This window comes from Entelurus aequoreus, linkage group LG10 (assembly GCF_033978785.1).
Source record: "Entelurus aequoreus isolate RoL-2023_Sb linkage group LG10, RoL_Eaeq_v1.1, whole genome shotgun sequence".
In the NCBI taxonomy this organism is placed as follows: Eukaryota; Metazoa; Chordata; class Actinopteri; order Syngnathiformes; family Syngnathidae; genus Entelurus; species Entelurus aequoreus.
This window is the reverse complement of record NC_084740.1, coordinates 15,669,800-15,686,543: the sequence shown is the minus strand read 5'-3', so window position 1 is coordinate 15,686,543 and position 16,744 is coordinate 15,669,800. Positions and strand designations below refer to the sequence as shown.

The 16,744-nt window shown below is 36.4% G+C and overlaps 1 protein-coding gene across 4 annotated transcripts in view; it reads right to left on the bottom strand.

Annotated features, from left to right (window-relative positions):
• The window catches only part of pde9ac (phosphodiesterase 9ac), a 56,460-nt gene extending 40,420 nt beyond the window's left edge, over positions 1-16,040 (bottom strand). For 2 of the 4 annotated variants that reach the window (XM_062060197.1, XM_062060196.1), the window contains exons 1-8: positions 15,888-16,040; positions 15,652-15,785; positions 11,222-11,292; positions 10,742-10,819; positions 2,807-2,850; positions 2,677-2,731; positions 2,481-2,551; positions 2,323-2,410 (exon numbers count right to left, since the gene is read on the bottom strand). In XM_062060197.1, the coding sequence (XP_061916181.1) occupies positions 2,323-2,410; positions 2,481-2,551; positions 2,677-2,731; positions 2,807-2,850; positions 10,742-10,819; positions 11,222-11,292; positions 15,652-15,785; positions 15,888-15,942 (596 nt within the window). In that variant the 5' untranslated portion in view covers positions 15,943-16,040. Of the gene's footprint in view, positions 1-2,322; positions 2,411-2,480; positions 2,552-2,676; positions 2,732-2,806; positions 2,851-10,741; positions 10,820-10,901; positions 10,994-11,221; positions 11,293-15,651; positions 15,786-15,887 lie in introns of those variants that run through there. The other 2 variants (XM_062060195.1, XM_062060198.1) reach the window with 2 other exon arrangements.
• Positions 16,041-16,744: the final 704 nt, after the last annotated feature.

Below are 16,744 nucleotides of genomic sequence, written 5' to 3'. Positions count from 1 at the left end.
TTTGTTGGTATTTTCCTGTAGCAGTTTCATGTCTTCCTTAGAGCGCTATTCCCCGCATCTACTTTGTTTTAGCAATCAAGAATAATTAAATTTTTGCTATCTTTTTTTGTGGGGACATTGTTGATTGTCATGTCATGTACGGATGTACTTTGTGGACGTTAGAGATGCGCGGATAGGCAATTATTTCATCCGCAACCGCATCACGAAAGTCGTCATCCATCCGCCATCCACCCGAACCAACATTTTATCAAAACCACAACCGCCCGCCACCCAGGCGGTGTTTATCATTATTATAATATTATTGTCATTTCCATTAAGAAAGTGTTGACTATTGTTGCCAGGAGTGCGTTCCTCACACTTTGTGTGTGCAGGTGCAGCAAGCAGAACGATGCTTTTAAGAAGTTAAAAAAATGTTTTAGAAAGACAAAGCCTATATTTTCGTTAGGCAAAAAAAAATGTTTTGAATTTATTTCAATAAATATTAACTTGTTAACGTTAAAGTGCTCAATTAGGGACGAGGGCAGGGTGCACAGTGAAACAGTGAACAATTTTGCGACAAAGATGAACCTTTATTGATTGATCTGCAGCCATGACAAAATATCAGACAATCTCCATTGTCAACGACAGGCAGGAAAATAAAGATGAACACATAGCCTATGTTGTAGGCATAGGCATAGGCTCATACGTTTTTAAGTTGAAATAAAAAAATAAATAAAAAATGTGCCTATAAGCCTTAGGCTGTCAATCACGCGCACAAACTTAAATTATACAACAACATATGTATGTCATCCCTATTTAAACAAAAATAAATTAAATAAATAATAATAATTGAATTATAATGAAAATAGACGGTCGCGATAAACAAAGCAGGCTAAATGGCCTTACATTGTAGCCAATCGGAGATGCGCTTCACTTGAAAGCGAGGCCAAATAATTAACACACAGTAGTATATCTCCAATAGAAAAAAAAACACAATAAACAACGCAATTGCCTTAATTCCTTTGCATTTTAGTGCGCCCAAACAACACGTAACCATCACAATTATTCAGCTGACCGAACTCAATATAGGTTAGACATAGCCTTGTTTGGTATAGCCTAGGTAACGTAGACTAATTCGTTTAACATATCCAACCGTATGTCTACTTAATTTTTTTTTTTAGCACTATGCAGGAATAATATGGCATCTACAGTGGCAGGATTCATGCAGGCGAGAGCGCCTGGCCTCTAAAATGCGCCCTGCTGCGCTGAAGGAGCTTGCGGCACTCAATTGTTGCTGGGACACATAGGATTCTCTTTATACATTTACTATGTATATATATTTCCGAATTGGTTCAACCGCCATCCGCCCGAATCTATTTAAAATCTATTTTTTTCGTCATTCATCCGCCCGACCCGCGGATTACCCGCGGACACCGCGGGTGTGTCCGCAAACCGCGTATCTCTAGTGGACGTCGTCTCTGCTCCACACGCTGTAAGTCTTTGCTGTCGTCCAGCATTCTGTTTTTGTTTACTTTGTAGCCAGTTCAGTTTTAGTTTTGTTTTGCATAGCCTTCCGTAAGCTTCAATGCCTTTTCTTAGTGGCACTCACTTTTTTTAAATTTTTGGTTTAAGCAAGATACCTTTTTACCTGCACCATGCTTCCCGCTGCCACCTGCATATTGCAATAACGACAAACCATTGTCGTCTCACACGACCTGTTCCCGACATCTACAAAGCAATTAGCTACCGGCTACCACCTACTGATATGGAAGAGAATAACATGGTTACTCTATTTCAAAATCGTTCCTAATATTGATGCTGTTGTCGATAATGTTAATTTTTGTTTCACTACATTTGGATTGTTCCGTGTCATGTTTTCTGTGTCCTCAATTGCTCTCAATTGCTCTGTTTATTATTGTTCTTAATGTTGCTGGGACTGGTTTGGTTTTGGAATTGGATTGCATTATTGTGGTATTGTTGTGTATTGTTTTGTTGATTGATTGATAAATTCATATTAAAAAAAAAAAAAGAGAGTCTTACGGCCTGAGGGAAGAAGCTGTTACAGAACCTGGAGGTTCTGCTACGGAACCTCTTTCTAGAGTCCAGCAGTGAGAACAGTCCTTGGTGGGGGTCATGTCTGCAAGGCTAACTATGTATCGAACATGATCATCTCCACTACCTTAGATATGGTGGTATAGATCTAAACACCTCAGTCACAATGTTGCTGTACGTTTAAAATGGCTGCATTTGGCCGGCGGCCCGTTGGCATATTTTCACCTCCCTGGAGGCAAAAAGTTTGGGCGGTAACGTACAGTACATAAACAATGTAGAATATCGCATCACCTGCCGCCAACTGTCGATGTCATCTCGTCCCGCAGCTTCTTCAGATCATTTTTACACTTCTCAATCTCAACCACTTTCAGACCTTCCACTGAAACAAACACGATGTGACATTATCTCTTGTTCTGCTGTACGTGTGGACATTTAAATGCACCACTCACACTCCACTCTCTTCTCCAGCATGGCAAGCCTGTTGGTGACCTCCGTCTTCAGCTCATTGATGCGAAATGCTCTATAAAAATAAAATAAAAAAAAGACAAATTGGGTTTGGTGTCTGACTAAACTTGTCTCCAAGGTCCTTGAGCATGCGCGATCATCAAGGGGTAAGGTGTAGGGGCGTAACAAGGAAGGTGTTACCTGCTGAACTGCTCAGCCACCTGGGACAACACATTCTGAAACATGTCCTCCTTGTCTGTAGACACAAATACAACACATGCAAAAAACAGCGAGGCATAAACTGCATGTTGGAAGTTAGGAGATATTTTACCTCCAAGTTGGCCAGTAGACAAGGGGACAACTTTGTACAAGGCACTGCACAGAAAGCAGATTATACACATCAGTAATTATTATTAGTAAGGCGGAACCAAACAATTATTTCTTGAATTGATGAATCTACTGTAAGATCTACGGTAATAAACTGTGACGTAGCAAGTGGTGTCCCAATTCCTAGGGAACATTACAAAGCTCTACACTTTTCTACTTAATTTCGAGGGATTAGTGGTAGTGAGTGAGAGGCTGTACTGCATAAACAAGCGACATCAGTATGTAAAGGATATCACCACATGGGCTCAGGAACACTTCAGAAACCCACTGTCAGTAACTACAGTTGGTCGCTACATCTGTAAGTGCAAGTTAAAACTCCTATGCAAGGCGAAAACCGTTTATCAACAACACCCAGAAACGCCGTCGGCTTCGCTGGGCCTGAGCTCATCTAAGATGGACTGATACAAAGTGGAAAAGTGTTCTGTGGTCTGACGAGTCCACATTTCAAATTGTTTTTGGAAACTGTGGACGTCGTGTCCTCCGGACCAAAGAGGAAAAGAACCATCCAGATTGTTATAGGCGCAAAGTTCAAAAGCCAGCATCTGTGATGGTATGGGGGTGTATTAGTGCCCAAGACATGGGTAACTTACACATCTGTGAAGGCGCCATTAATGCTGAAAGGTACATACAGGTTTTGGAGCAACACATGTTGCCATCCAAGCAACGTTACCATGGACGCCCCTGCTTATTTCAGCAAGACAATGCCAAGCCATGTGTTACATCAACGTGGCTTCGTAGTAAAAGAGTGCGGGTACTAGACTGGCCTGCCTGTAGTCCAGACCTGTCTCCCATTGAAAATGTGTGGCGCATTATGAAGCCTAAAATACCACAATGGAGACCCCCGGACTGTTGAACAACTTAAGCTGTACATCAAGCAAGAATGGGAAAGAATTCCACCTGAGAAGCTTAAAAAATGTGTCTCCTCAGTTCCCAAACGTTTACTGAGTGTTGTTAAAAGGAAAGGCCATGTAACACAGTGGTGAACATGCCCTTTCTCAACTACTTTGGCACGTGTTGCAGCCATGAAATTCTAAGTTAATTATTATTTGCAAAAAAAAATAAAGTTTATGAGTTTGTACATCAAATATCTTGTCTTTGTAGTGCATTCAATTGAATATGGGTTGAAAAGGATTTGCAAATCATTGTATTCCGTTTATATTTACATCTAACACAATTTCCCAACTCATATGGAAACAGGGTTTGTATCTAATAGGGTTGTACGGTATACCGGTACTAGTATAGTATCGCGGTACTAATGAATCAAAAACAGTACTATACTCTGTTTGAAAAGTACCGGTTCCCAATATTTATTTATTTGTTTTTTTTAGCGGGAATGACGGCGCGCCGTCATGATATTGCTGGTTTTATGAGCAGAGGAGCATGTTCGGCAGCGCACAGTCACAGAGTACTTATAAGCAGACACGGTGTGTAGACAGAAAAGGGAGAACAGACGCATTTTGGCCTAAAAACTGAGGATAAAGGTAAAGCTATAACACTGTAAAGCCCTCAGGAAGAGGTGCTTTAAGACATGGCTATCTAGCTAGCAGCGAACATCCATCCGCAGTCGGCAGTGTTTAAGCTACTTCTAAATAACTAATCCTCGCCTCCATGGCGACAAATAAAGTATGTTTCTTACAAGTATCATCCCTGCAGGACGAGGAATAGCTAAACATGCTTCACTACACACCGTAGCTCACCGGCGTCACCGCTAACAAAAGCCAGCGCGCTTGAATGTAAACAAATGCCATGAGTGGATCTACACCTGACATCCACTGTAATGATACCATGTACAATAGCGTATCTAGTCGATACTGCTATGATTACATCTATATTTTTTATCGTCACAAAATCTTTTTTTCCTTTTTAAAAAAGCTTATATTATGTTTATAAACTCAGTAAAAATGTCTCTGGACACATGAGGACTTTGAATATGACCAATGTATGATCCTGTAACTACTTGGTATCGGATCGATACCTAAATTTGTGGTATCATCCAAAACTGATGTAAAGTATCCAAACAACAGAAGACTAAGTGATTATTACATTTTAACAGAAGTGTAGATAGAACATGTTAAAAGAGAAAGTAAGCAGTTATTAACAGGAAATGAACAAGTAGATTAATAATTCATTTTTACCGCTTGTCCTTTATAATTTTGACAAAATAATTGAATGATAAATGACACAATATGTTACTGCATATGTCAGCAGACAAATTAGGAACCTTTGTTTGCTTACTTACTCCTAAAAGACAAGTTGTCTAGTATGTTCCCAATTTTATTTAAGGCCAAAATTGTTCTTCGATTGCAATAAAAAACATATGTTTAATGTACCGTAAGATTTTTTTGTGGTCCCTATTATTTAGAAAAGTATCGAAATACATTTTGGTACCGGTACCAAAATATTGGTATCGGGACAACCCTAGTATCTAATAATGCAACAAATATACTACCATCATACATTTTAAACTTTTTTTTTTAAATAAAATTGAAATACTAATAAATATCTGCTTGACAAGTTATCCATCAAATTGTACAATGTCAAAATTACATTAGATTTTACAGTAAAAATCCCTAGCGGGTAGCTTATCTGTGCTCTTGCCCCCGGTGTGCTACATGTTAGGTGTCATCTTCCAGTGATTGCATTACTTGATAATGATACTTAGGATGAAAGAAGAAATGCTGTTTATTTGCCTATTGGAGGTGATTATCACAATCAGATAGTAGCTTGTCAGCTGAGGGACTAAAAATAAATACAGTGCAAGCCAGAGAGGATCTCTGTTTTTTAATTGGCATTGAAAGGCATTATTCGGGAATGGCGATCACATACTTTTTCAGAAATTACTGATCAGTGGCCGTTTGATTGGCACATCCCTACTTCTTGGCATTAACGAGAGGGGTGCTCCTTTGCATCTCAACAGTTGTTTTTTCACTACAATAGGGCAGAATCATCCTTGCCTCGGCACGAGTAGGGTTGTATAGTATACTGGTACTAAATAAGTATAGCGGTAATAATACATTAAAAAAGGTACTGTGTCTATAAAGCGATCATTGTAATCTCAGAGCATTCAATCAATCGCAACTGGACTGTTTGGTTTGTTTTAGAAGATGTTTCGACTCTCATCAGAGTAGGCTTCATCAGTTCCTGCTCATAGACTTAGATTGGTCAGATCTAGTCTAGCGGTTGATTCCAATACCACATAAGGCTTCATCAGTTTATGCTCAAAGACTTGGATTGGTCAGATCTAGTCTTAGACTTAGATTGGTCAGATCTAGTCTAGTGGCTGGTGCCAAAACCCAAAATATTTATACTCCAAAACCATGAAGGTGTGCCTCGGCAAGGATGGTTTCGCCCTATTGCAGTGAGAAAAACAACTGTTGTAATCCTACTGTCAAAGCCAACGACAGTCATTGAAGTGTATATTCCCCTCGTTAGCATCAAGGTATTGTGTGGCAGAACGATCGCTATGGATCGACTACTACCATGGCATTCTTTCCAACCTCTGTTATTTGTTGGAGGCTAAATTGCAGAGTCTTTTCAACCAGGAATGGTTGAAAGGACGGTGTTGTATGTGGGGGACAGGTGGTGTCGCAGACCACCTCCTCTGTTCAGGTATGGTTTTTCAACCTTGACATAGATGGCTTCCCTCACTCCTCTTTCGTACCACAATCGTAACGTGGACCCCGACTTGAACAAGTTGAAAAACTTATTCAGTTACCATTTAGTGGTCAATTGTACGGAATATGTACTGTGCAATCTACTAATAAATGTTTCAATCAATCAATCAATCAAACCATCTGTCCTCCTTGTCCAGAATCTGTACATGTTTGTTCTCAAAGGAGTGTTGTTTCTCCCTGAGGTGCAGGTAGACAGCTGAGTCTTGGCCTGAAGAGTTTGGCTTAGTAGTTGTTTTGTTTCCCCAATATATGAATCAGTGAAATCATTACACTGGATAGCATACACCAGATTGTTTTTGTGGGTGTGGGGTGTCCGGTCTTTAGGATGCACCAGTCTCTGTCTCAGGGTGTTGCCTGGTTTGAAGTATACTGTGATGTTGTTTTGGTTCAAAATTCTTCTGAATTTCTCAGATAGACTTGATATATATGGAATGACAATATTTTTGCGCCTGTCATCTTTTTCCTCCTCATCCACTCTGTTCTTGTTATTTCTGGAACTGGATGCACTTTTCACAAACAACCAGCTAAGGCAACCACGTTTTGAGGGCTTCCCTTAAAACCTTTGACCTTTGCTCTCTGTCTTTGGCCTGTGGGCTGGTAGGAACATTATCACCTCTGTGTATAAGGGTTCTGATAATAACCAGTTTGTGTTCCAGTGGGTAGTGTGAGTCAAAAAGTAGGTATTGATCGGTGTGTGTGGGTATTCGGTAAACCCCAACATGGAGGCCCCCGTTTTCTCCAATGTGGACATCCCAGTCCAAAAAAGGCAACTTTCAGGAATTCAAAGGAAAACAGCAATTCAATTAATTTTGAATGGGGAAAATGTCCCTAAAAACAGGGAATTCTGGCAAATCCGGGAATTTTTAAAAACAAGTGTTGAAGGAGAGCACACAATTCCTGAACAGACTGAATATTTTGAAGTTGGAACCGTTTGAATTGGATAAAAACTGTTGGAGTTGTGGAAGTTGGAAAATGTCCCATTCATTTCAATGGGAATTTCATGAAAAGCGGGAATTTTTTGGAAAATAATACTTGTATGTTCTGAATGAGTTGGTGTTGGAATTTTTGAAATGTTGAAGTAGTAACATTTTTAATTGATAAATGGTATTACGGATTTCCTGGAATTTGGGGAAAACCGGGATTGTTCAAAAAACAACTTTGTATTTTGTCCTGATTAAGAAGAATGTTTTGACTGTGGAATGGTTGAAGTGGGTTGAAAAATGTGAAAGCAGTAGTCGACAGAAAAAAGGGTGAAAATAGGGTTTGGAAAACTGGGAATTCCTGGAATTTTTTTGAACTTGGGAAAATTATAGGTTGAATGTCCAGGATGAGTGGAATATGTTGAAAGTGAAATGGTGTGAATTGGTTGAAAAATGTGGAAAAGGTGAAAGTTTGAAAAATGGCCATTTCAATTTGAATGGGAAAAATGTCCCGGAAAACCTGAAATTCTGGGAAATCTGGGAAATTTTGGAATTTGTCGATGGAAAGCCCGGAATTCTGAATAGGCTGAACAGTTTGAAGTAGGAACGGTTTGAATCGGATGAAAAATGTAGAGGTAGAGCACGCCAAAATCTGGAGAAGAAGAATAATGATAAATAGATTAATTTTAGTGTACAAAAAGCATATGTGTGAATGCTTTAGAACATTCACACAATAATAATACTAATAAATAGTTGCATTTTGGTGTAGGAGCACATGTGTGAATGCTTTGGAACATTCACCCAATATTAATAATAACAATAAATAGATGCATTTTGGTGTAGAAAAAAGCATGTGTGTGAATGCTTTGGAACATTCACCTAATATTAATAATAACAATAAATAGATGCATTTTGGTGTAGAAAAGCATATATGTGTGAATGCTTTGGAACATTAACACAATATTATTAATAATAAGAAATAGATTAATTTTGGTGTAGAAGCATATGTGTGAATACTTTGGAACATTCACACAATAATAATAATAATAGTAATAATAAATAGATGCATTTTGGTGTAGAAAAGCATATGTGTGAATGCTTTGGAACATACACACAATAATAATAATACATAGATTAATTTTGGTGTAGAAAAGCACATGTGTGAATGCTTTGGAACATTCACACAATATTAATAATAAAAATAAATAGATGCATTTTGGTGTAGAAAAGCATATATGTGTGAATACTTTGGAACATTCACACAATAATAATAATAATAGTAATAAATAAATGAATTTTGGTGTAGAAAAACATATGTGTGAATGCTTTGGAACATACACACAATAATAATAATACATAGATGAATTTTGGTGTAGAAAAGCACATGTGTGAATGCTTTGGAACATTCACACAATAATAATAATAATAATAATACTAATATATAGATCCATTTTGGTGTAGAAAAGCATATGTGTGAATGCTTTGGAACATTCACACAATAATAATAATAAACAGATGAATTTTGGTGTAGAAAAGCATATGTGTGAATGCTTTGGAACATTCACACAATAATAATAATAATCCATCCATCCATTTTCTACCGCTTGTCCCTTTTGGGGTTGCGGGGGGTGCTGGAGCCTATCTCAGCTGCATTTGGGCGGAAGGCGGCGTACACCCTGGACAACACAATATTAATAATAATAATAAATAGATGCGTTTTGGTGTAGAAAAGCATATATATGTGAATACTTTGGAACATTCACACAATAATAATAATAATCCATCCATCCATGTTCTACCGCGGGGGGGGGGGTGCTGGAGCCTATCTCAGCTGCATCTGGACAAGTCACCACCTCATCACAGGGCCAACACCGATAGACAGACAACATTCACACTCTCATTCACACACTAGGGACCATTTAGTGTTGCCAATCAACCTATCCCCAGGTAATTATAATAAATAAATGAATTTTGGTGTAGAAAAACATGTGTGTGAATGCTTTGGAACATTCACACAGTAATAATAATAATAATAATAATAATAAATAGATGCATTTTTGTGTAGAAAAGCATATGTGTGAATGCTTTGGAACATTCACATAATAATAATAAATAGATGAAATTTAGTGTAGAAAAGCATATGTGTGAATGCTTTGGAACATTCACACAATAATAATAATAATAATAATAATAATAATAAATAGATGCATTTTGGTGTAGAAAAGCATGTGTGTGAATGCTTTGGATCATTCACACAATATTGATAATAATACTAAATAGATGAATTTCGGTGTAGAAAATCATATGTGTGAATGCTTTGGAACATTCACACAATAATAATAATAATAATAAATAGATGCATTTTGGTGTAGAAAAGCATGTGTGTGAATGCTTTGGATCATTCACACAATATTGATAATAATACTAAATAGATGAATTTCGGTGTAAAAAATCATATGTGTGAATGCTTTGGAACATTCACACAATAATAATAATAATCCATCCATCCATTTTCTACCGCTTGTCCCTTTTGGGGTCGCGGGGGGTGCTGGAGCCTATCTCAGCTGCATTTGGGCGAAAGGCGGGGTACACGCAGGACAAGTCGCCAGCTCATCACAGGTCCAACACAGATAGACAGACAACATTCACACTTACATTCACACACTAGGGACCATTTAGTGTTGCCAATCAACCTATCCCCAGGTAATAATAATAAATAAATGAATTTTGGTGTAGAAAAACATGTGTGTGAATGCTTTGGAACATTCACACAATAATAATGATAATAATGATAATAATAATAATAATAATAATAATAATTAAAATAATAATAAATAGATGCATTTTTGAGTAGAAAAGCATATGTGTGAATGCTTTGGAACATTAACATAATACTAATAAATAGATGAAATTTAGTGTAGAAAAGCATATGTGTGAATGCTTTGAAACATTCACACAATATTAATAATAATAATAAATAGATGCATTTTGGTGTAGAAAAGCATGTGTGTGAATGCTTTCGGTCATTCACACAATATTGATAGTAATACTAAATAGATTAATTTCGGTGTAGAAAATCATATGTGTGAATGCTTTGGAACATTCACACAATAATAATAATAATAAATAGATGCATTTTGGTGTAGAAAAACAAGTGTGTGTGAATGCTTTGGATCATTCACACAATATTGATAATAATACTAAATAGATGCATTTCGGTGTAGAAAATCATATGTGTGAATGCTTTGGAACATTCACACAATTATGCAATATTAAAGTGCTTACTTGGGAGAGTTGGGGGGCATGGTGGGGTCTATGGATACCAAGGCGCCTTCAGGATCCACCATCATGATAGCTGTGTTCCTGTACATAAACAATAAAGTCCTCAGTTACTTCAAAGACACTCATTTTCACACTACATTCGCTAAACTCATGTGAAACTTACTCTAGCTGAGGCAAAGAAGTAGTGCAAAAAAAATATAAAGCCTTTATTGTCGTAACCTTAACGCTAAGTCGGTTCGCTTCTATCATCCCCTTCATAAGGTTACACGCAGTTATTCTATGGTCATACACTGCCCCCTGCTGGATTGGAGTGGGAAGTGCAAGTGGGTGATAGATTAGTAAGAGGCCAAAAACCTATATTTACAATTTTTTCATACCTTTTTCCACATTCGTGTTGCTTTGATATACATTATTAACAGGAATAAACTATAAAAGTAGTAAAAATAATGATTATGGTTCACATGCACACCTGTTAGTACCAACCTGGGAATGTTGGAGGAAGAACATAGAAGTTCCTTAATGTCACAAGGACTGCAGTGCCGACTGAACACCACCTGGGAAGAACACACCTTATTATTATTATTCTCCTTTTTGTTTTTTACGTTAATAGTGCATATAGAAGAAGAAACGATTGTGTTAATTTGCAGAATGACCATAAACATACCAAAAATACTTAAATGGTAAATGGGTTATACTTGTGTAGCGCTTTTCTACCTTCAAGGTACTCAAAGCGCTTTGACACTTTTTCCACATTCACACACACTTTCACACACTGATGGCGAGAGCTGCCATGCAAGGCCCTAACAAGGGTGACATGTCTTGCTCAAGGACATGACGAGGTTGGTAGAAAGTGGGGATCGAACCAGTAACCCTCATGTTACTGACACGGCCACTCTCCCAACTGCGCCACGCCGTCCCTTATAATAAATAATAAAACATACTGTTATAAATTATGTATTATTTTTGTATGTGTATTTTTGCTACATTTTGTTTTATAATTTCATAATGAAAATTTTAGTGGATTAGTATAAAAACATTTTCTTAATTTTTTTTTCTAATTGAATACAATTATTTTAATTCATTTTTAAATAAAGTATTATTAAATAAATATTTATTTTTAAATAATTTATTATTGTAATTTAAAAAATCTGTGATGAGGCGAAGACTTGTCCAGGGTGTACCCCGCCTACCGTCCGAATGCAGCTGAGATAGGCTCCAGCACCCCCCGCGACCCCAAAAGGGACAAGCGGCAGAAAATGGATGGATGGATAGTATAAAAACATTTTCTTAATTAATAAAAACATTTTATTTTTTCGGAATTTAATACAATTATTTTAATTCATTTATTTTAATTCATTTTTAAATCAAGAATTATTAAATAAATATTTATTTTTAAATATTTTATTATTGTAATTTAAAAAATCTGTGGTGAGGCGGCGATTTGTCCAGGGTGTAACCCGCCTTCCGCCCGAATGCAGCTGAGATAAAAAAAAAAGGGACACGCGGTAGAAAATGGATGGATGGATGGAGTTTAAAAAATGTGGTCATAAAGATAGACTAACACCTCAACAATGTATTAGTTATGGTACCAAAACAAAAAAGCAAGAAGTTTCGGGGAGCATTCCAAACAACTATATATCTCCGGCACCTCCACGACTCCGAGAGGGACAAGCGGTAGAAAATGGAAGGATCTTTAAAATGGTATTACCCCCACCTACCCTCCCTTCTTCCTCACTCATACATACATACATACATACATACATACATGTATACATTCCCATACTACATTCTATTCCATAAACCTGATTCTTCTAGAAACTTCACTAAAATGTTATGGCTGCTGCTGAGTATCCCTTTGAGAATAATCTATTTCTGTAATTCCCAAGGATTGCATGATCCACGGACTACCTCATGGTATCTGGCACATAATCCTGTTGGGTGTTTACTCATAAGGTGCAACGTCGTATTCAGGCATCACTGCTTGAGTTTTGTGGCAACATAGAAAGACAAAAAAAAAAACAGGCATTTTTGTCCATCATTAAAGCGGGAAGACCTCGGATGTGTCATCAATGACCTCGGGAGCTTTTTAAGTGGGTTGTGATGCACGGCGTGCTGTTACTGCAGGGAGGGGAAAGAGATTCTAATATCAAAGCATAAAGCTTTTTTGTTTGATAACCGAACACATTTGGCATGCAAAACGAATCAAAAGACTCGATTGCGTGACATGATGAATAAAAAAAAAAACGGGGACGGGGGGGGCGTGCACATGAAAAGTGAACTGTGATCTTGTGTCTTGAAAGGAGCAGGTGTGGCAGACAAATACTGAGTCGTGGGCTCGGGGCTCTTGAGCAGACATGTGTCATTAGCAGCTCTCTACTTGAAGCACTCCACAAAGTAAAGGCCTGCATGTTGCATTTAGCAACGCCCTACAAACGGCGTGCTGGCAATATAACATCTAAATATGTACAACCTTTCATGGTTGTTTAGAATAGAATAGAATGGACGTTATTGTCATTGTCATTATATTTGCATATAACGAGATTACTTTGCATAAATAAATGGGTTATACTTGTATAGCGCTTTTCTACCTTCAAGCGCTTTGACAGTATTTCCACATTCACCCATTCACACACACTGATGGCGGGAGCTGCCATGCAAGGCGCTAACCAGCAGCCATCAGAGGCAAAGGGTGAAGTGTCTTGCCCAAGGACACAACGGACGTGACTAGGAAGGTAGAAGGCGGGAATTGAACCCCAGTAACCAGCAACACTCCGATTGCTGGCACAGCCACTCTACCAACTTCGCCACGCCATCCCTTAAAGGTGGTGCTTAAACCTTTGTTCTGTCAATTAAAGCACTTTGTTGTGCGTCTTCAAGGCAAGGAACCATATTTGGCAACACTTCATTTAGGTAGAAAGTTCATGTTAATTAGGGAAAATGTGATGGACCGGTGCTGGAGCCTATCCCAGCTGCACCCGGGCGGAAGGCAGAGTACACCCTGGACAGGTATTAAACAGATGCAACAGTTAGTCTTTTTTTGTTATGCAATTTTGTATATATATATATATATATATATATATATATATATATATATATATATATATATATATATATATATATATATATATATATATATATATATATATATATATATATGTGTGCGTGTGTGCGCATGTGTATACATGTATATATTTCCTTAGAATATAATATCTAATCATATTTTAATACTATATATATATAATCATAATATATTTAATCATATTTTAAAACTATACATATATATATATATATATATATATATATATATATATATATATATATATATATATATATATATATATATATATATATATATATATATATATATATATATATATATATATATTCCATAATACAGATAAAAATGAAGGTGCATGGCTCATTAAATGCAGGCTGTTGAATCAATAAAAACAAATGTGACAGGGACTTATTTGTTTAAAAGAAACAACAGTATTGATATTATCAGAAAAAAATATCTTCTACTGTAAGATATAGAAGAAGAAATGATTGTGTTAATTTGCAGAATGATCATAAACATACCAAAAATATTTAAAGAAATAATAAAACATAGTGTTCTAAATTATGTATAATTTTTGTATTTGTATTTTGTGTCATTTTGTTTTATTATTTCACAATTTAAATCTTAGTGAATTAGTATACAAATATTTTTTTAATAAAAAATGTTTGTTTTCTAATTTAATACAATTATTGTAATAATCCATCCATCCATCCATTTTCTACCGCTTATTCCCATAATGTTTTCAATAAAGTATTATCAAATAAATATTTATTTTGAAATAATTTATTATTGTAATTTTAAAAAATCTGGTCATAAAGATAAGACTCACACCTCAACAAAGTTATTGTATCAAAACAAAAAAGAAAGAAGTTTCGGGGCGCATTCCAAACAACTATATATCTCCAGCACCCCCGCGACCCCCGAGATGGACAAGCGGTAGCAAATGGATGGATCTTTAAAAATTGTATTCAGCACACACACACACGCACATGCACACAATAAATAACAAGTTCATCTTCTTCTAAATACATAAAGTAAAAATAAGCCATGTAATTACTATATTTTTATTTATATGATTATTTTATTAGATTTTTATTAATACCATAAAAATAGACATACTATTTTATTTAATTAAATATTATACTAAACTGGCCCGAGTGCAGCTGGGATAGGCTCCAGCACCCCTGCGACCCCAAAAGGTACAAGCGGTAGAAAATGGATGGATGGATTATGAAATACATGTCAGTTATACATAAACATAGTGTATACATTTGTTGTTGTTGTTTTTAATAAATCTATGTTTTAAAAAAACAAAAAAAAGCAATAACAAGAATTGATTATTATCATAATAATTTCCTGGTGTTTGAAAAAAAAAAGATACTGAGAAATTTTTTGTTGTTGTTTCTTTAAAATTAATAATGTCTAATATTTTCTTCTAGTGCCTAATAGAGCTTGATACACTGAATTATTATTCAATATGTAATTAAATATATTTGTTTGTTGTGTCAGAAACACTTGAATGTGCACCGGCAGGTTAATTTTAGCTGTGATTAGATGAGCGAGGTCAACTGGGAATAAGGACAGTGTAGGTCACGCACAGAAAAAAGTGGAGGATGCATTAAAGCTAAAAGCAATCCAGCGTGGTTCAATCGATAAATGCTGAGCTATTTGAACAAAACAGCTTTGCTTTGCATTGTAGGTAAGTGTAGTAACTAGATATCATTAATACTTTCATTTTTACAAGATGCAAAAAACAAGATTCTGCCCAAACAGGCTCCCAGTCTGCATATTCTCCATTTTAACAAATATTATTTACACTGAATGATGGAAAATACATAACTTTGTGAAATATTACCTTCTGCACTTTTCCGTCCACATCCAGATAAATAGCTTTGGGGACATAGGAGGAGGAGCTGGAGCCCATGTTTGACCCCCGCTCTCCTATCGGAGCACTGACTGACGACAAGGCAATGACCAGGATGTGTTTTCCTGCAGTTATGCACACAAAAAAAAAAGGATGTGAGCAACAGGTGAGAAAAAAAAATGCAGCAATATGCTAAAAAAAAAAAAAAAAAAAAGGGCAATACTTACCAGATGATGACAATAACGTCTCCGGGTGCTGATGCTGCGGCTGCTGACTCGACATGCAAACACACGCTTGCCGAGGTTAAGGCGAGGGAGACGCTAGAGGACAAGAGGTGCCGTGATGGTGTTGTACCATCAATATAACTGGCTCTCTTAGCCAGGTTGCCAGGGGGACGTTGCTATGGTGAGAAATAAGACAACCCCCTGTGACCCTGCGGTGGTCACACATCCCAGAGAAAAGGGTGTGGAGATTTATCCAGGTGAAATGTTTTTTTAATATCTGGTGATTTATACCAGATAATTAATATGCACCCATAAGACATGACTAATTGGTGCAGGGACGTCCTAATACACAGGTGTCCAGACCTTTAGAGAATTATTGTCCTCATTAGCTGGAGCCTATCCCATCTGACATCTGGCAAGAGTCATGAACCTATACATTTTCTTTCATTCTTTCTGTGAATATATATTTTATTGTTCGATTATAGTTGATTATTTTGGAATTAAAAATATATATTTAAAAAAAATCTGAAATTTTGTTTTTGTTTTTTACAAGTTGGATTGATTTTTTATTTTTTTATCGTGTCATCTAAAAATATTCCTAAAGATTTGAAATAATAGAGGGTGCTGACATTTTTTTATTCACATCCAAAACCTGATTTTTATATATTCTGATTGTAAAATTTAAAAAAATCAATAATTAAAAATAAATAAATAAATAAAAATACGTTTAACAGGCCATATCCACACTTACTCGCTATGTATACAGTAGAGGAAATTTGAAAATGTCAGGTTGGTAAAAAGGATAGGACTCAGATGCAGAGTAGGGAACTTTGACAGGCTTTTATTTTGACAGCTTCCTT